Below are 19,097 nucleotides of genomic sequence, written 5' to 3' on the forward strand. Positions count from 1 at the left end.
ATGAATAACACTAAAGGAAGGTTTTACTCTATTATAATCCAAGTGATAAAATAAATAGAAATTGGATTTAATAGATTAGTGTTCTGAATTTTTTGCTTACAAAATACAAAACCTCTCCTCTCCACTTTTCTTGTGATCCAAAAATAGTGTTTGATTTCCCACCTTAATAGGAAAAGACTACTCAAAATCACATGCATCTTGCTCTTATTGTTGGTTTGGTCCATTTAAAATCCTAATAATAGCTTCATCCCTTAAACACACAAACACTAATTTAATGCATTGCATAAATAAAAACAATAAATTAACCTAAAACCATGTGAGCACATTAAACCAAATTTTTTTGGGCCAAACTTTACTTGTGATTCCTTTCTCCCAACACCATGAAAACCATAAAGACTTGTTTTTTCTGATTTTGAATTTCTTAATCTCAATGCAAAATTTTGCTTTCTTCAAGTTCAACCCTATTTTTTAGTTGACATAATTAGTAATATTATATAATTTTTTTTTTACCAAAAATAATTTTTTATATTAAAAAAAATGATTCTTGTGAGAAGCTCATCAACCCCAATAGAAACTCTTCTCTTCTTATCTTGCTCATCAGAGAGCCCAAATAATAGAGACTTGGATTCCATTCATAATAATTATAATAATAATAACAATAATAATATTAATATTAATAAGAAGAACAAACCCATTATTAAAAATGCAAACTTTATAACCTTCATCCATGGCGGTCATCCCCACAAGTTGAAATCTTTTTCATGTAATTCATCTCCAATCCACAATTCCTCATCTGGGTTCGGACCCTCCGATCGGGAATCGAACGTTTCCGGTCAAAGTTCCTACATTCGTCGAGCTCAGTCCGAGGGGAATTTGGAGAGACTATTGTCGCGACACGAACTCATTGATCAGATTTCGAACGAAATTCGAAGCTCAGAAAAGGAAACGAAATTTGGGTTTCAAAATTTCTGGTCAATGCTTCGTACGGAACCCTCGTTTTCGATTTTCAACGATGAATTTCAGGATTTGGAGGATGTGGGTTCGGATAAAGAAGCGTTGCAGTTGCAGAGGACTGTGACTATTGGAGAAACCATTGAAGATGGAGATTTCAGTTTTGGGAAAACTAAAATGGGTTTGATTAAGGAGGAAGAAGGGGAAGAAGAACCAGAGGTTTTAGGAGAAGAAGAAGAAGTTAATACCAGTCCTTTGTTTATTGCTTCGGGATTGGGTATTAATGGTGAGGGTCTTGGTCTATCATCAATGGTGGATTTTGATGAAACAAGTGATAAAGAAGATTACTACAAGAGAATGGTTGAGCAGTGTCCATTTCACCCTCTTTTTCTTAGGAATTATGCTCAGTTTTTGCAGGTGAGTTTTTTGTTTTTTAATCATCAAAATGGGCTCTCTTTTTCGATTTTCTTTTTTTTGTTTGTGTGATTTGATTAGATCGGTTTCTTTTTTTCATTTTATTTTTTAAAAATTTATTAGCAAAATAACCGTATTTACTCCCTGCTACTGTAAAAATTTTACAATTTTAAGTTGTTAGTTTGGCTAATTTTCACACCAAGCTTAAGCTAAAGTTCCATTAAAGAATGTTTCAACTCTTATTTCTAAGTTTGTTTTATAAAATCCAAGAAAGAATTAACCAAATTTTCGTAGAGGCAATCAAAAAAGCCACCTAAGTGAATATATAACCTATTAGATTTATTTGAATTTATTCCGTTTAGAAAGTTTGTCTCTTTTTTCTATAATATTATTATTGACTCAAACTCAATAAGCTGTGAAGGTTTTAATCCAATTATTCTAACTCTTGACTGAAGCATTTAGTCGTTTCATCTTTATTCATATGTTCTAAGTTTTGGTTTCAAATGCAAATTTCTATTATCAAAGCTGTTCTTTACTGAATAGTTTGTTGTAGATGATACTAAACAATTGGGAATTGTATTAAGTTTCTTTGAAGAACAACAAATATCTTATGAGATTATTAGTTGTTTCGAATACGAATTCCATGAACATGGATTTTTCTTTGTACCATCAAATATATGATGTGTGGTTTTCTTTTGTGATGACAGTCTAAAGGGGATCTTTATGGAGCAGAAGATTACTATTCTCGGGCTTCGGTTGCAGATCCCGAAGATGGTGAAATATGGATGCAGTATGCTAAACTGGTTTGGGATGTTTATCATGACCAAGAAAGAGCCTCTAATTACTTTAAACTTGCAACAAAAGCTGCTCCTCAAGATAGGTTTGTAGTAATTTTCACTATTATCCGAATCTAATAGGAAATGCAGAAATTAATTCAAGTCTCGAAACATAGAAAATGTTTAACTGGGTTTTGATGGGGTTTTTTCTTTTTTGGTTTCAGTAATGTTCTTGCAGCATATGCTAGTTTTCTATGGGGAATAGAGGATGACGGGGAAGAAGATGGAGCGTTCGATAATCAAATTCAGGTACTAATTTTCCTGTTGAAAGAACCATGAATGATGAGAATGCTTCAACTTATGGAGTCATTCTAACTCTTTAATCATCAATGCAGGTTGAACAGAAGGAAGATTCCACCCCGCGCTTGAACACTGCAGTTGACCCTTGTCACACTGGAAATCCAGATGTTTATTATAGGAAGATGATCGAAGAGAATCCCGATAATGCTTTGTTCCTAAGAAATTATGCAATGTTTTTGTATGAGGTGAGTCATGTGTTCTAACTCATCGCTCGATTTTCTACTCAGAAAACCATTCATAGAGAAATGGAGTGAATAATAGATCTCTGTAGTCCTTCCTGATTGTAGATTATCATGTTTATCATTCTGTGAATTAAGTTGGTTTGATTCGCTTGATACAGACTCAAGGAAATCTTCAAGCCGCTGAGGAGTACTACTCGCGAGCCATACTAGCTGACCCCAGTGACGGGGAAATTATGGCACAATATGCTAGGCTGGTGTGGGAACTTCATCATGATGGTCGAAAGACCGAATCTTACTTTGAGCGAGCAGTTCAAGCTTGTCCCGACAATAGGTACAAACAAAATTACTGGTTATGTTGAAACCATCATGAGAAGTTTCCTTTAACTTCCAAAGATTAGTGATTCTATTCTACTGGTTAAGTCATTTTCTAGATATTTAAGTAGTAAAAAGCTAGATTAGAGGAAATAGGTCTGATACATTTTACTAATCTATTTTGCTTCACTCTCTTTGCTTTCAGCTCTATTCTTGCAGCTTACGCGAGTTTCCTTTGGGAAAACGAAGATGAAGAAGAAGAAGAAGAAGAAGAAAAACAAGCTTCGGCGCCTATTTTTCATGGAATGGCGATGACTGCTGCAAGTGTCTGAACTATATATCATCAACAAAACTAATCCACACTCCATAGAATAAGTAGGCAAAAAAAAAGGACTAATGGGGCATGCTTTTGCATGAGGCTAAAAGCTAAATTGATACTATATTGTAGAAACAGGATTTGGAATGTTCTTACACAAGAGAAGTAGAATTTGTGTTAGGGTTTTGGGGCATGGTTATCGATCTAGTTTCGAACTTCGACTGATAAGCAAGCCACTGTCAACATCTAATGTTCTACATTCAAAGTTCAACATCTAATCCATGCATATTTAATAATTTATTTATTCCACTGGATAAACAAGTGGTAACTATATTTAAGTGTCAAGAAAATGAATAAATAAGAATACAACTCAATAAATATCCTGAGCTCAAAATTGCAAGCATATCATTCTTTAATTAAGAATATATGTATGTGAAAAAGCTTAACTTTTTGAAGAGCAAAAAGAATACAAACTAGTTACCCAATATATCTAATAAGTTAAATCGACTGTAGGGAATAATAAATCAGATGCTACTTACTAAGAGGTGTTCTTCTGAGTTGAAATGACTGGAGCAAAAATTTATGTAGTAAAATAATCTTAACTTGTAAAATCTGTCCCATTCCTTGTTGGTTGGTAACCTGAGTTTGCCCTGTAGAAACCATTTCCTCTTGGTCTATTGTTGTAGTCACGGTCGCCTCCGTCATGATTGCCTTCCCGTCCAAAACTGCGGGAAACATATCGACCCCGAGGAGCATCTACTTGGTAGCTTCCCCTTCCTCTACCCCTTCCTAATCACACCAATTCAGTAATTTAAGTTCAATAAATAGAATGTACAACTTTGTAACGGTTAATTTTATTCTCGATAAAAACTAAAGAGGAAATTTTTCGTGTTTTTATTATCGGCATTCATAGATATGTTGAGATTAACCAAAAGGATTAGAATAACATATACATACTTGCTAATCGAGATGGGATGCTGTTTGGTCTGCGTTCTTCAATGTATACTTGTCGTCCAGCAATCTGAACAGTTGCAGCCTACAGTTATGAAGAACAAGCTTAATTAATTGACATTCAGTCAGAAGCAAGCCAGTTCAAAGTTTGAGTTCATCCAAAATGTCAAACATCAAGTAGATAGAAACTGGCTTCATTAAGGTGGTAAAAAGGTACTACAAGATTGTATTAAGCATTTAAGCTCGATAACGAAACAAATAGTATTGAAAAGAAGAAAAACCTGGACTGCATTTTGAACACCGGTAATGTCTTCAAACTCGACAAATGCATAACAAATACCAACATCCTGCACGAACCAAATATGAATCTCTCAGCTTATAAACATGCGCTACGGTATTGTGGAAACGTGAACGGACTCCCAAGCCTAAAAAATGTCTTAAATGTTAAAGGTCAAGGATATAGACCTTGCGACTCCTAATGACCACGCCCTCAGGTTGCTTTAGTTTACCGAAATTCTTAAATTCCTCTTCAATTTCGAAAGGAGACACAGTAGGTGGCAAGTTTCTCACATACACAGATTTGATTTCACCTGGAAAAAAGATATATAAAGAAAATAAGAACCTATGTTGTATATACGTATTCAATCAATAGTTATTAATTCATAATGCATATCAAATGGCATAGAAATTAGCATATAAACTTAATTGATAGTACTACTATACGCGTCAAATTGATTTAAATCTTAAAACAAAATAAAATGATTTTGATAAACCTTCATCTTCCAGTGAGGTAACTTCATATGTGGTCTCTACAACTGATCTTTCAACTGTATTTGATGATCCAATGGGTTGCTGAGCAGTGGATGGTGGAGACTGATCCCATTCTGAAGCCGGTGGAGCATTCTTGTTAACTGAATTCTGAGAAGCTACAGAAGGTGTAGGCTGTCCTTTAGCAACGCGTAACTTCCAGCAAGAATATAGCGGAGAAAATCAGTATGTGTAAATGAAGATTACAAAAGTGAGTCTATATCATTAGGTAATTTGTAGAGGTTTAGAACATACTATAGAAGCATAAGTGTGCTTATGGGTCTCCCCAACTGGTTCCTCAACAGATGAAGGCAGTTGGTCTTGTAAAGAATTCACTGCATTCTGAACCGTACCATTCGAGTGATCTACAGAGTTGTCCTCCATTATGGGTTCAGACTCAACAACTTGCTGTAATTGCTGCTCTGCAAAGCCATAATTGTCGACTGGACCATTTTCATTGATATCAGGAGCCACAAACTCTCTTGTGTGTATTTCTCCACCCAGCATATCATAGGATACTGAAAAATATACATAGAAACCATGGTTTTCTTTTAGGATTGAAGCAGGAACAATAACTATGCTGATACGCAAACTAGGAAGTTAATTTCTCAGTCGAAAAAGAAATTATAAAAGAAAATTCTCTTACCAGACCATAATAAGACATAAAAGTGAAAAAGCATACAATTTGACTGAGGTTGAAATAGAATGAGCTAAACCCAGATTTAAAATTTTCCATTAAATCCTATTCTCATAATCATTCACCTAAAACAATAATATTACCCAATAGTAAAATCACATTTTCTGCTGAATATCAAACTTAGCAAGGTCTGGCAACAAAAGAAATCTTAAAATCTATAATTGGTATAAACCCTATTACCTGGCTCAGGGGCTGTTGTTGAAACAGTTCGGTTGGAATCGAGATTAGCCTGGGCTAACATGACTGTGGGATGATGATTATGATGATGGATTGGTTCTTCATCAATGAACTGAAAAATATCATTAAGTACAAAGTAGCCCTTTTCCTGGGGCGCAAGGAAAAAAGATTGCATAAATTTCCTCCTACTGCTGAAATCCTTTAATTGCACAGAGCCCGAAACCATTACAAGAACTCCAGCATTCCAAGATTCCAGGGCATGTGCTGTCCTAATCTCAATTCCCGTGTAATTAAGGGACATAATAAGAGAATGGATTTGCTGTTTAGCAAAGAACTCAGAATCAAAAACATAATTTAAAGAAAAACAAAAGAAAATATAAAGTGGGAGACATAACATTCCAAAATTAGCATATTCATCTCCAACAATATTGAAAAACTAAATTTAATCACATCAAACAAAGCATTTATCCAATTACTGAAACTCTATCATGTGGCTAAGGCTTTTAATAAATATTAAGTGTAATATAAATCCCAGAAATCACTCACACATGAACAATGTGGGGCAAAACACACAATTTAGCAATTAACAAAAACCACACAATTTCACTTCCAAACAATCAATCAACAAAAAAAGGGACAGAAAGAGAGTTGAAAAATTCATTAATCCTTCACCATTTTTGTTCATATCCCATCATTTTACTAAAGTTCCAAAAAAGAAAAAAATCAATAACTGAGTTTTTAGCACAGACAGTACTTCATTATGGGTCACAAACCTATAAAGTTCCACTTTCGAAAAAAAAAATCATCAAAATGAATACCAAATTAGACATTTACAGAATTAAAAGCTAAAATTTACCAGCATTGCAGAGGCGGTCTCTACAGTAGTACCATCAACACGACGCATGGTACTGGCATCGGAGTAAAACTGGTGAACATACTCCGGTTGTTGCTGAAGCACTTGGTAGTATTGCCCGACAAAGTACGTTCCAACCTGAAACCCATAACCACCATTAGAGACCCAAAAACATATTAACAAAGATACACAGAGAGAGAGAGAGAGGAAGAAGAAGAAGAACCTGAGCAGCGGTGACCGGAATAGGAAACGAAGTAGCCATGGTGGGAATTGGTAAAAAGAAAAACCCTACTAAAACCCTTATACAGAAATTAGAACCCTAGATCTGCCAATGAAATGAGGAAGGAGATAAGATGAAATTATCAAGAAAGAGAAGAAATGGGGTTAGCTCAAACACAGTACGGTGCAGATATAGAGATACAGCTATATATACACATACACAATTAGAGAACACGCGCGCGTGCGTGTGTGTATGTATATACAGAGATCTGGGTAATGGTGAGGAAAGAAGATAAGTGTTTGAGACAACCTTTGAGAATCCCTATATATATATGTGTGTATATATATATATAGATATAGATATGGTGGAGGCTGCTCAACCCAAGTTCAACCTCTTCTTCACTGTTTTTTTTTTTTTTTGGGCAAAAAGAATGGGCTTTTTTGCAATTCAGAATCTTTGATTGTACTTTTTGGTAATTAAAATGGAAAAAGATATCTTTTTCGAAATTGTCTATGTAAAATGAATTAAAAATTGTAAATTACACCATTTCTTAAACCCTTTTCTTTACAAGATGATTATACATTAAGACATTTCTAAGACCTCTGTTAACTTTTTTTTTTTAATTTACTTGTTAAAATATTATTTAATTTGTTGTGAATATTTAGGGTGTGTTTGGAAAGCCACAATGGAATTGGATTTGTGTGTAATTAGAGGTAATTACACAATTTGTCATGTTTGTCTGATCATGTAATTACACTGTAACTGTGTAATTAGAAGTAATTGAGAGGTTTCAATTACACTCTCCAATTCTCATGGCCCCAATAAGAATTGGATGTAATTACTAAAAACTTTCCATATTAAACATTAGCTACTAAAAAATATTATTTTCCCATGTAATTATTAACTATTTTCCCAAACAAGATATTAAGAATTCATAAGTAATTACCACCTCATATCTAAACACACCTTGCATTTTAAAATATAGTGTAATTACTAAACTATGTAATTACCACTCTAATAATTACTCTACCTAGTAATTACACAGTTACTTCCAAATACATGAATTAAATATTTTCTTTTGAGTGAAATTTCGTTTATATGGCTTATTTTTTATTTAGGATTCTTTTTGTGAAAAGTTTAATTAAATTTCCTTTTGCAAGTTGTGTTTTTTTTTTGTTTTTTTTTTTAATTTTGCTATGAATATAGCAGATTGTATAATCTTTATGGTAGGTATTAAAGTCTAAATTGTAATTTTTGACTTATTTGGAAAGTTAAGCCACTAAGGCTAGCTTAGTGGTGAGGGAGGGATGAGAAAAAAGGAGAGGTTATGGGTTCGAACCAAAACCTTTAAGCTATTAAGTTAATATATGATTGTAAAATACCATTATGTTACACTAAAAAAAGACTTATTTGGAAAATTTTCCTATTTGTCACTGCAAAATGTGGTTTAAATCAGTTCTTATTGTGAAAACGTGTTGTGGCTGGTTCTCACATGATGTATTTTTTTAGATATATTATTATTTCTCAGCATTTTTTTTAACCAACTAAACATTTATCATTTTCCTTACAAATGTTTCTTAATACTCTTGTCTTGTACGTAATTAATATTAATAATGAACATTAATTTTAAAATATATAAGAGAATAAAAGATACTCAATTTGATTTATTAATATGCTTCATGAAAAATTGATATTGACATTGTAGACTTTTACACATTCTCACCAGGAAAAAACATATATATATATAATAATAATTAACATGGTAACAATTAGTTAATTCTAAAAATTTAAATTAATTATTGGAAGGAAAAAAAAAAGGCCTGCTGCTGTAATAAAATTAAATTTCTACTGTTAATGATCAACAATATATATTAAATAGAAGATAATATAAGACTATGCAGAATTAGTTGAAAAATGATGATGATGATGAGTTATACACAACAAGAAATAATATGATGAGAAAAAGGCAATCCAATCCAATCCAAGTAAGTAGTTGTTCAATTCTCTCAAGTGATCTATCTAGATGACTATGCATTGCATTCATCCCCATTTTTGTTTTTCTTTCTCCTTTTCTGATTTTTCTCATGAACGTTTTCCTTCGGCTAAGCTCACCCTCATCGACCTTCCTTCTAGTTCCTGAAAACATATCATAAAAGTTATGTACTTAATTAAGAGAATTGCTAAATAGTATTGTTGGTGCCTATTACTTAGTATATTTTTTGGTGTCATATCGCTATTAGTGTAATTATATATCGGTCTCATATAACTTAAAAAAATAGCTCTTAGAAGATATGACTAACTAATAGTAGAACACCACCTACAAAAGGTGTTGGACACTACTAATAACTAATAACAATGCTGGTTAATTAATTACATCTACACAACAATTAATCAATATAATCAACATATGTACTTAATTATTAATTTATTAGAGATATATTAAAAGGTACTAGTAGTATTTAGTATTCTCTTATGTGTTAATATCGATATTGCTGTAATTAAGTATCGGGTTCTATATAGTTTAATGTAATAATTTTTAGAAAGTATTGCTAATCAATCGCAACGAGACACATCTAAAATGTGTTAGACACCACTATTATCCAATAGCAATACTCATATTAATAATTAAAATTTAATGGTAGATACAATAATATCATCCTGAAATTATATAATATATTATTATTGATATAATTTAATATTAAACTCTACATATATTAATTTAAATCACTTAAAAAACGTTGTATTATAATATAGTTGCAACAAAATAATTTTATTAGATTTATTTTATTTCATGATTCCATTTAAAAATTTGTTGATTCCATTATAAAATTGAAGTAAAGCGCGAGAATTTACTGAAAATTAACTATAGAGTCTTTAAGTACTTACCATTCCATTGAGAGATTCTAAGGCAGTGTCCATCTCAGCTTTGGTGGCAAAGCAGACGAAGCCATAACCTCGAGACTTTCCGGTGTCACCGTCGTACAAAACTCGAGCTCCGACCACATTTCCATACTCTTGAAATGCATTAGTCAAGCTCTCTGATGTCACTGACCATGAAAGGTTCCCTACAAAAAGCTTGTACTCTGTTTCGGGATATAAAGGCTCTTTCGGTTTCGGTTTGTCTGAAAAGTTCACTCTCAGCATCCTTCCCATGTATTGCTGCATGTTATATTTAATTTAAATTTTATTACAAATTAAGTAAGATTAGAATTTGTTTTAAATAATTAATAGTGCATTGAATTTTAATTATTAATTAATCAGTTAAAAGGGAAATGAGAGATAGATTAGCTAATGATGCTTGCTTACACTTCCATCAAGATTTTGGATAACTGCATTACAATCTTCAATTGTGCTCATTGTTACAAATGCAAAGCCTCTGCTTCTCCCTGTGTCTCTATCATACAAAACCTACAACACCATTTTTCTAATTTATTATTATAATATATAACAATATTATTAATTTAATAATATTGATGTTTCTTTTCAAAAAAAAAAAATCAAAATTATTAATTATTAAATATTAATTTATGAGTATTGTTATTGAACACCAACAGTAGTACCTTTTAATTAGTTAGTGATTTTCTCTAAAATTAATATTACATTAAATTATATGACACTCAAAGTTAAAAACAAGAATAAATGAAGAAATATTTCTCAGCTCAATTTCTATGAGGCTGAGTATCAAGTATATATAGATATGCATGTTTGTTACAGCAGAGAGGATGAGCAACGGCTCAATTACAGGTGGCACCCAATACCATTCCCTAGAAAGATTACACAGTACAGAATATTCTAACAGAATTGCCTAGGGATCGAATCCAATGATTAGGACCACAGTGACACTTGTCAAACTAGAAAAGGAGAGGATTTGGTGCAGACTGATGCAGGGTAGAACTCTGTATACCAGCAGTAGCAGATGAGGAGAAACTCATTTCTCAACACCTCCCCTCAAACGAAAGGGGGAAGTTCTAACCCCGAGTTTGTCCACAAGAAATGAGAACCTTGAGTTAGACAATCCTTTTGTAAAAAGATCAGCAATCTGATCATGTGATGGAATGTACCTAACTTCCAATTTCTTCTGCAGAACCTTGTCACGAACGTAATGAACATCAATTTCTATGTGTTTAGTTCTAGCGTGAAAAACAGGATTGGAAGCTAAAGCACTGGCACTGATATTGTCACACCAAGTAATTGAAGGCATGAGCAGAGGAAAATTCAGTTCTTTAAGAAGGGATTCAATCCAGGAAATTTCAGCCGAGACATGAGCTAATGATCTGTACTCGGACTCAGTGCTTGATCTAGAGACAACAGCTTGCTTTTTGGATGACCAAGACACAAGTGTTTCTCCTAAGTACACGCAATAACCAGCAACAGAACGTCTGTCATCAGGGCAGCAAGCCCAGTCTGCATCCGAGAAGCCAGTGATGCTTAACTTGTTGCTGCAGCTGATGTGAAGGCCCAAAGTCTTGGTTCCTTTTAAGTATCTAAGGACTCGTTTTACAGCACTCCAGTGAACATTTGTAGGCTTTTGGAGGAATTGACTCAATTTATTTACGGAGTAGGCAATGTCGGGTCTGGTGTGGCATAAGTACTGCAGTGAGCCAATGACACTCCTGTAGGCAGATGGGTTTTTCATTGGTTCTCCATCTTGGATGGAAAGAGGTTTGCCTGCTGAGATTGGGGTAGGACATGGCTTAATATTTTCCATGTTGACTCTTTTTAAAATGTCTTCAACATATCGTGTCTGTGTGAGATACAAACCAGTAGGATCCCTGAAAACTTCGATTCCCAGGAAGAAATGCAGGGGACCGAGGTCTTTCAAGGCAAAGGACCCGTTGAGTTTAGAAATGAATCCTTTGACACTCTCCGGATTGTTTCAAATACTATGATATCGTCAACATAGATCAGCACCAAGATAACAATCTTTTCTGTTTTGTAGAAGAACAAGGAAGTGTCAGTTCTCGAGTTTTTGAATTTCCAAGTGATGAGAGTGTTCTTGAGTCTATCGAACCAAGCTCTAGGAGCTTGTTTCAATCCGTAGAGAGATTTATTGAGTTTGCAAACCCAATTTTCTTTTCCTTTCTCTTCAAAACCTTGAGGTTGAGCCATAAACACCTCCTCTTCTAGAATGCCATTTAGAAAGGCATTATTGATGTCCAATTGCCTTATTTCCCATCCATTTGACACTGCTATAGTGAGGATAATTCTTACAGTTGAAGCTTTTATAACAGGACTAAAGGTCTCACCATAGTCTATCCCCGGTCTTTGATGGAACCCTTTTGCAACGAGTCTTGCCTTTAGTCTTTCAACCGTGCCATCTGCTCTAAGCTTGATTCTGAAAACCCACTTATTGCCCACCAGATTTTGGTCAGTTGTAGGTGGTACCAGCATCCAAGTACCATTCCTTTTTAAAGCTATAACTTCAGTGTCCATGGCACCTTTCCATCCTGGATGTCGAAGAGCTTCATCAACACTTGTTGGTTCAGAGAATGTGTGTATGGATTTGGATGAGCTGAGGTAAGTTTTTGGCTTAAAAATCCCTGCTTTAGCTCTAGTTATCATCTGGTGTGTTGGTCGTAATGCAAAGGGCTAAGGTTGGCGAGGTGAGTCGTTTGCGCAGAGTTCAAGAATATCAACAGTGTCAGATGTTGGTTCAAGGTCAGGGCCAACTGAAAACTGATCAAAACGATCAGCAAAATCATCATTAAAACCAGTATAAAACGGACTATGGATATCCTCCCCTGCTGAACTTGAACCAGACCTGAGGTTGTTTGGTGAGAGAGGCTCATGTTGCTGAGGTGATACTTCAGAGTGTACTGCAGAAGAATTGTTAACAGAACTTGGGATGGACTGGTCTGAGATATCTGGGGCAGAAAATGGTAATTGAGACCATGAAGAGCTGTGTATGATGACAGGTTGAGGAACATGGTAATTATTGAGAAATCCTTGCTTAAAGGGAAACTCAAGTTCATTGAATACAACATTCCTAGAAATGTAGACTCGACCTGTAGGAGTTAGGCACTTATATCCTTTATGGGATAGACTATATCCTAGATTGACACATTTTAGGGAGTGATACTGAAATTTGTGAGATTGGTAGGGTCTTATGCAAGGAAAACAAGCAGTGCCAAAGGTTTTGAGATATGTGTAATCAGGCTTTCGATGATAGAGAACTTCATATGGTGATTTGTTATCAAGAATGGGTGTTGGTAGCCTATTTATGAGGAACACAGCCGTGTGGAAAGCATCAACCCAGTATTTCAGAGGCATTTGAGCTTGAGCAAGCAAGGTAAGGCCCATTTCAACAATGTGCCTGTGCTTGCGCTCAGCTCTGCCATTTTGGGCAGAGGTGTGAGGACAAGAGTGAATAAATTCAATGCCATGAGTTTGAACCAAGGCTGTGAAGGGGTGATATTCACCACCCCAATCGGTTTTGAGGCATTTAATTTTCTTGTCAAATTGGTTTTCAACCAAATTCTTGAACTGTATGAAAGCATCAAGTGCTTCTGATTTGAACTTCAGTGGGTACAGCCATGTGTACCTACTGTAGTCGTCAATGAAGTGTATATAGTATCTATGATTCGAGTTAGAAGCAATGGGAGCAGCCCCCCACAAGTCAGTATGGATCAATTCTAACACAGATTTGGCTCGGTTAGGTGAAAGTTTAAATGGAAGAGCATGAGACTTCCCATATTGACAAGCATCACAAAACGATTGCATTTCATGTTTAGATTTTCTTACATTAGCAGTATTTAAAACAAGATTTAAAACTTTGGATGATGGATGGCCCAAACGCCTATGCCAAACATCCATTCTTGACACAGAATTGACACTAACTTGGGACTGGTTTGCACTAGACTCGACAGAAAAACAAACTGGAAAACATGAAGATTCTGACTGGTTTTTGTTGATGACCTGGGAGTGATTTTGTGTTGTGGATGATAGGTTCTGTGATGGAGTTTCAAGTCTGTACAATCCTTCTTTAAGTACTCCTCGAAGCACCACCTTCCGAGTTGCCTTGTCCTTCACCAAACAAACATCAGAATGAAATTCAATTAGCACATTATTGTCATTAGTGAGTTTTGACACACTAATTAAACTTTTGGCAATTTGAGGGACATGCAACATCTCTTTTAAAAGCAAACGATTTCCACAGTTATCTTTTAAGTAACCACTACCTATGTGTGATATGTTGAGTTTGGTTCCATCACCCACTGTAACTTTTTCCTTACCATTGTAAGTCGTTTTTGGTTTAGAGCCGAGGCATTCGAGGTGATGTGGTTGCCGGCTCCACCGTCGCCAAAACCACACATCACTTTCAAGAATCTCGTGGCTAGCAATGAAGGCATTGTGGCCGGTATGTTGTTGTTTGTTCCTCCAAAGGTGGGATTGTTAGTGGTCCGTACCCATGAAATTCTCATCGAATCGATTATAACATACAAGAAGATAGAATGACCATACTTGCCACGTACTCTGGCAAGTAGTTCAGTTGTGTTGCCACGGCCCCTTCCACGAAAACGTCCATCGCTTCCACGACTTCCAGAAACCTTCCTCCACTTCCGGAAGTAGTGATTCATGTTGTGAGTTCCACGACCACGACCAAGTGTGATTTCCTCCGGGATTGTTTTTAGAAGCAAGATTGGCTTGCGGGGCAGTAGGAGTAGTGGTTTTGCTGCTTATGCTCAGGGTCTGCAACCTTTCAATTTTGCTATCAAAACTCAATAATAAGTCTTGCAATTCTTGCCAAGTAGTGGTAGATCTTGCTTCGATCTGCACAACAATAGATAAATACTCAGCATCTAAACCAGATAAAACATTGGCAACAAGATGTGCCTCGGGGTACGGATCTCCAGCAAGTGCAAGGATGTCTGCCCAGTTTTTCTTTTGACGAAGGTACTCTGTCATGGGAGTTGAGCCTTTTCGAACTGTCTGTATAAGGGTTCTCGTATCATCCATTTTGGATTTGGAGTAGGCTCCATAGAGACTCTCCGCAGCACGCCAGCAGACCAAGAAGCGGTGCTTGAACCCATCACTTCCGTTGCTATTCCTTCACCATCGAGCCGCAGAGCCATCCCATGAGTAGCTGATCGTTGATGATCCACGGTTCGTACTCCGGATTTGTAGTCAGTTCTCCTTCATATTTGGCTTCGCAAAGGATGTGGAATAAACTCTGGTGGACACGTTTTTGTTCCGTTGAGATAACTGTGAAGTCTGTGACCACGGACAATGGTGGAAACCATTGTTTTCCACAGTGTGAAATTGTTTCTATCAAGCTTTAAAGAAAAGGGTTGATTTAGAGTAGTTGGGTGATGAAAAGTGTTTGGGAGCTGAGGTTGAGATGAGGAACCACCATCTCGATTACTGCTGTCAACAAAGCAGTAATTGCTCAGGCCACCCTCTGTTTGAGCTTGATCTTGGGGAGTCGCCATTGACGGGGGTCAAGGTGCTCTGATACCAAGTTAAAAACAAGAATAAATGAAGAAATATTTCTCAGCTCAATTTCTATGAGGCTGAGTATCAAGTATATATAGATATGCATGTTTGTTACAGCAGAGAGGATGAGCAACGGCTCAATTACAGGTGGCACCCAATACCATTCCCTAGAAAGATTACACAGTACAGAATATTCTAACAGAATTGCCTAGGGATCGAATCCAATGATTAGGACCACAGTGACACTTGTCAAACTAGAAAAGGAGAGGATTTGGTGCAGACTGATGCAGGGTAGAACTCTGTATACCAGCAGTAGCAGATGAGGAGAAACTCATTTCTCAACACTCAATACATAATTACACTAATCATATTATACTAGCATTAGGTTTTAGCATTTCTCTTAATTTATAAAGGTTACATTGTAATAAAAGTGTTAGTGTTTTTTTAAAAACGTAAGATACAAGAGCATGGTGTATTGTTTATATTTTAGCTCATTTAAAATAAAAATGAAGCTTTAATGATAGTGTAAAAGGTTTACTAAATTTAGTACATATTATTAAATTTGGTACAAAAGTCAGATTTATTCTACATATTAAATAGTTAATAATTTATGTTAATTAAAACCTTTTTAATATTTTATTTATTCATTTAAATAATTATTTTATGTAGTTTTAATAAAAAAATTGAAGACAATAATGACTTTGGAATAGGGATGCACACAGGGTGGGGAATTAGCGGCGAGTGCTCTTCCCGTCCCCGTCCCCGTCCCCGTCCCCGTTAAGGATTTTAATCCCCATCCCCGCTTATTCTCCATCGGGGACGGGGCGGGGAATCCCCTAATGGGGCGGGGACGGGGCGGGGAATCCTCTATTGTAAAAATAAGTTTATTTTAAAAATTTAATTGTATAAAATTATTAAATTACATAAAAAATAAAATATTACATATTATTTACTATTCAAAATAGTAATTATTATACAAAAATATAACTTTAAAATTGTAAAAATAATATTAATATACTAAAAAAAAATACAAAGGTATATATAAAATATAAAATATTAATAAAAAATAATTAATAAATTAAACGGGTCCCCGTCGGAGCGGGGAGTGTCATCCCCGTCCCCGCCCCGTTTAATATTCGGGGACAAAATTTGATCCCTGTTTCCGCCCCGTTCCCCATTTAGACGGGAAATCCCCGCCCCATTAAGGGCGGGTCCCCGCGGGGCTCCATCCCCATGGGGAAATTGTGCATCCCTACTTTGGAAGTTAATGCATTAAAGAATAATTATAAAATTGAGGCCAAATATAATATAATCATATTTTTTTGAGTTAACTTTGCTATAAAATTTGACGAAGATGGTCTAACTAATGTCATAGAAATGATAATGTAATCGGCTTTAAATAGTATTTATCATTTGTCATTTGTCAATAGTCTAATAAATTCATTTAATTTTCAAAACTATACAATAAAACGTATGTTTTTTTTTAGCATTGCTATTGGATAATAGTATTTCATATTTTTTATAAGTGTCACGCTATATTTAATTAGCGATATTTCTTAAAAATTATTTTTTTTAAACTATTCTTGACTCACTACTTAATATTACCCGAACAATAAAACTTATGTGGTCCAATATTACCATTAGGCAAACCATTGGTGCAGCACCACCAAAATAATATTTTGCCATGAGTTAAAAAATTAGTGTAATTACACTAATGATATGTTTTTTTTTTTAACAAATGATAATAATATGATACTTGTTATTGTGTATCTATCTTTTAACATTTCCTTAATTTTATCAATCCATGTGTCTATGCAGTTAATATTTTCTTGTATTTAATCTAAGAATATAATTAATAATTAAATTAAGTTTAATGGTAGTTAATTAATTAATTAAAAGATAAAAAAGTGTTATTAATTAATCACCTCAATAAGCTCAGGGCTCCCATAATCTTGAATTATACCAGCAAGTTGAGCACTATCCACACTGTACGGAAGATTCCCAAAATAAAGCTTCGTATTCTCACCACTCGCCGCGGCTTCCGGCTCGGCTTCCTCCACAGATTCGGCGGCGTCAGCTCCCTCAACCTCATCGGCTTCATCAGCCACCTCATCGGCGGTCACGGCAGCCACCTCGTCCTGAGCCACGGCGGCGATCACCCTCATAAGTCGCCACTTGTAACCGAAAGAGACGCCGCCGATGGGCGCCGAATCGACGGCGGCGGAGTGGGAATAGGAGAACGCGGCGGCGGAGAAGCGGGAGGAAGGAGAGATGATTTTGAGGTTGAAGAGATTGGAGCGGTGGCATTGGAGAGTGGTGTGGATTGATGGAGAGAAGGAAGAGGCCACGGCAGCGGCGGCGGCGGTGGCGGTGGCGGTGGCTGCAGCCATGTTTTGATTATTTTGGTGAGTTTAATAATTTGGGGATATAATAATAATGGTTCATGGTGGTATAGAAGAGAAAAAGGGAGTATGGGTTTATGGGTGTTGAAGCTGACGTGGCCACTTTTTTGTCCAATCAAAATTCGAGGAGATATGTTATGGGATAAGGTACCTAAATTTAATTATTATATAGTAAGATGACGTAGTAATTTATGAATTCTTTTAGTCTTTTTTTTTTATTATTTTTACGAAATTTAACACAGAAACTCTTATAGCAGTTAAAGAAGTATTTAAAATTTATATAGCAATTTACATAGAAACTATCGAAACAACCCAAACTGTGATTGAAAAAAAAAAATTAAAAATAATATATAGAGTCATTCTCTTTTTTTTTTTGGTGAAAAGAATAATTTATAGTACTTACTACTCACTCCTAAATGTATGTATTTTTTAGTGGAGAATTGTTAAAAGGTGCTATTAATAGCTAATATTTTTCTAGATGTTATATTGTTATTGGTGTAATTAAGTAACAAATCTCGTATAATTTAATATAATAATTTTCTAAAAAATATCAATAACTAATTGTAGGGTGTTATTTCTAAAATATGTTGGACACTACTAATGTTCAATTGCAATGTTCTTTTTAGCCATGAATTTTAATAATAGTATATAATGTAATCTAAATTTTACATGTACTAAAAATTATATTAAATTTTACACAAAATATAATATGAACTAAATTTTTACACCATAATAAATATAATTTTTTATTTATTTTTTTCTACTCATTAATGTAATTAATAATTTTTTATATTTTTATTTATATATTATATATTTTTAATAAAAATTTAATATTTTTGTTAATCTTTTTATACATTTCTATTAAAATAATATTTATTGAACTTTTAATATTAAAGCATAATTATAAAATTTGGGTTTAACGTATTTTTTAACTAAATTTAGCACAAAATTTATATTATCTATTAGAGATGGTCTAAAATCATTTTAATAAATATTGTAAAATTTATATTAAATTTAAATTCAAAAAAAGTGAACCTTGGTCAAATTTTACAATGAAGTTTCAATGCTTAGGTATATAAAATTTAGATTATATGTAGTATATACCATATAATTTTTAATTTTTATTTTCAGTATATAAAATTTAAATTTTTTTCCTTTTTAAAAAAAGAGTTGATCAGATAAACTCGCTAACCCGAACCCGCCAACAAACAACATGTGAATAGGCTGGTACGGGTTCACATTTTTT

General features: G+C 34.6%; 3 protein-coding genes across 3 annotated transcripts; 1 reads left to right on the top strand and 2 right to left on the bottom strand.

Annotated features, from left to right (window-relative positions):
• Positions 1–522: 522 nt before the first annotated feature.
• On the top strand, positions 523–3,615 carry LOC115723111 (uncharacterized). The gene is made up of 6 exons (XM_030652535.2): positions 523–1,368; positions 2,073–2,245; positions 2,366–2,450; positions 2,537–2,686; positions 2,842–3,014; positions 3,201–3,615. Exons 1-6 carry the CDS (start codon positions 538–540, stop codon positions 3,325–3,327), a joined length of 1,539 nt encoding a protein of 512 aa, XP_030508395.2. The 5' UTR covers positions 523–537; the 3' UTR covers positions 3,328–3,615.
• Positions 3,594–7,475, bottom strand: LOC115723112 (nuclear transport factor 2). The gene is made up of 9 exons (XM_030652536.2): positions 7,020–7,475; positions 6,800–6,934; positions 5,947–6,262; positions 5,325–5,587; positions 5,036–5,225; positions 4,728–4,852; positions 4,544–4,609; positions 4,269–4,347; positions 3,594–4,100 (listed from the first exon to the last, which is right to left on the bottom strand). Exons 1-9 carry the CDS (start codon positions 7,056–7,058, stop codon positions 3,910–3,912), a joined length of 1,404 nt encoding a protein of 467 aa, XP_030508396.2. The 5' UTR covers positions 7,059–7,475; the 3' UTR covers positions 3,594–3,909.
• A 1,340-nt stretch (positions 7,476–8,815) lies between these two features.
• LOC115723113 (29 kDa ribonucleoprotein A, chloroplastic) lies at positions 8,816–17,947 on the bottom strand. The gene is made up of 4 exons (XM_030652538.2): positions 17,375–17,947; positions 10,323–10,424; positions 9,903–10,175; positions 8,816–9,152 (listed from the first exon to the last, which is right to left on the bottom strand). The coding sequence occupies exons 1-4, from the start codon at positions 17,837–17,839 to the stop codon at positions 9,099–9,101; spliced, it is 894 nt and encodes a 297-aa protein (XP_030508398.2). The 5' UTR covers positions 17,840–17,947; the 3' UTR covers positions 8,816–9,098.
• Positions 17,948–19,097: the final 1,150 nt, after the last annotated feature.

This window comes from Cannabis sativa, chromosome 9, assembly GCF_029168945.1.
Source record: "Cannabis sativa cultivar Pink pepper isolate KNU-18-1 chromosome 9, ASM2916894v1, whole genome shotgun sequence".
Lineage (NCBI taxonomy): Eukaryota > Viridiplantae > Streptophyta > Magnoliopsida > Rosales > Cannabaceae > Cannabis > Cannabis sativa.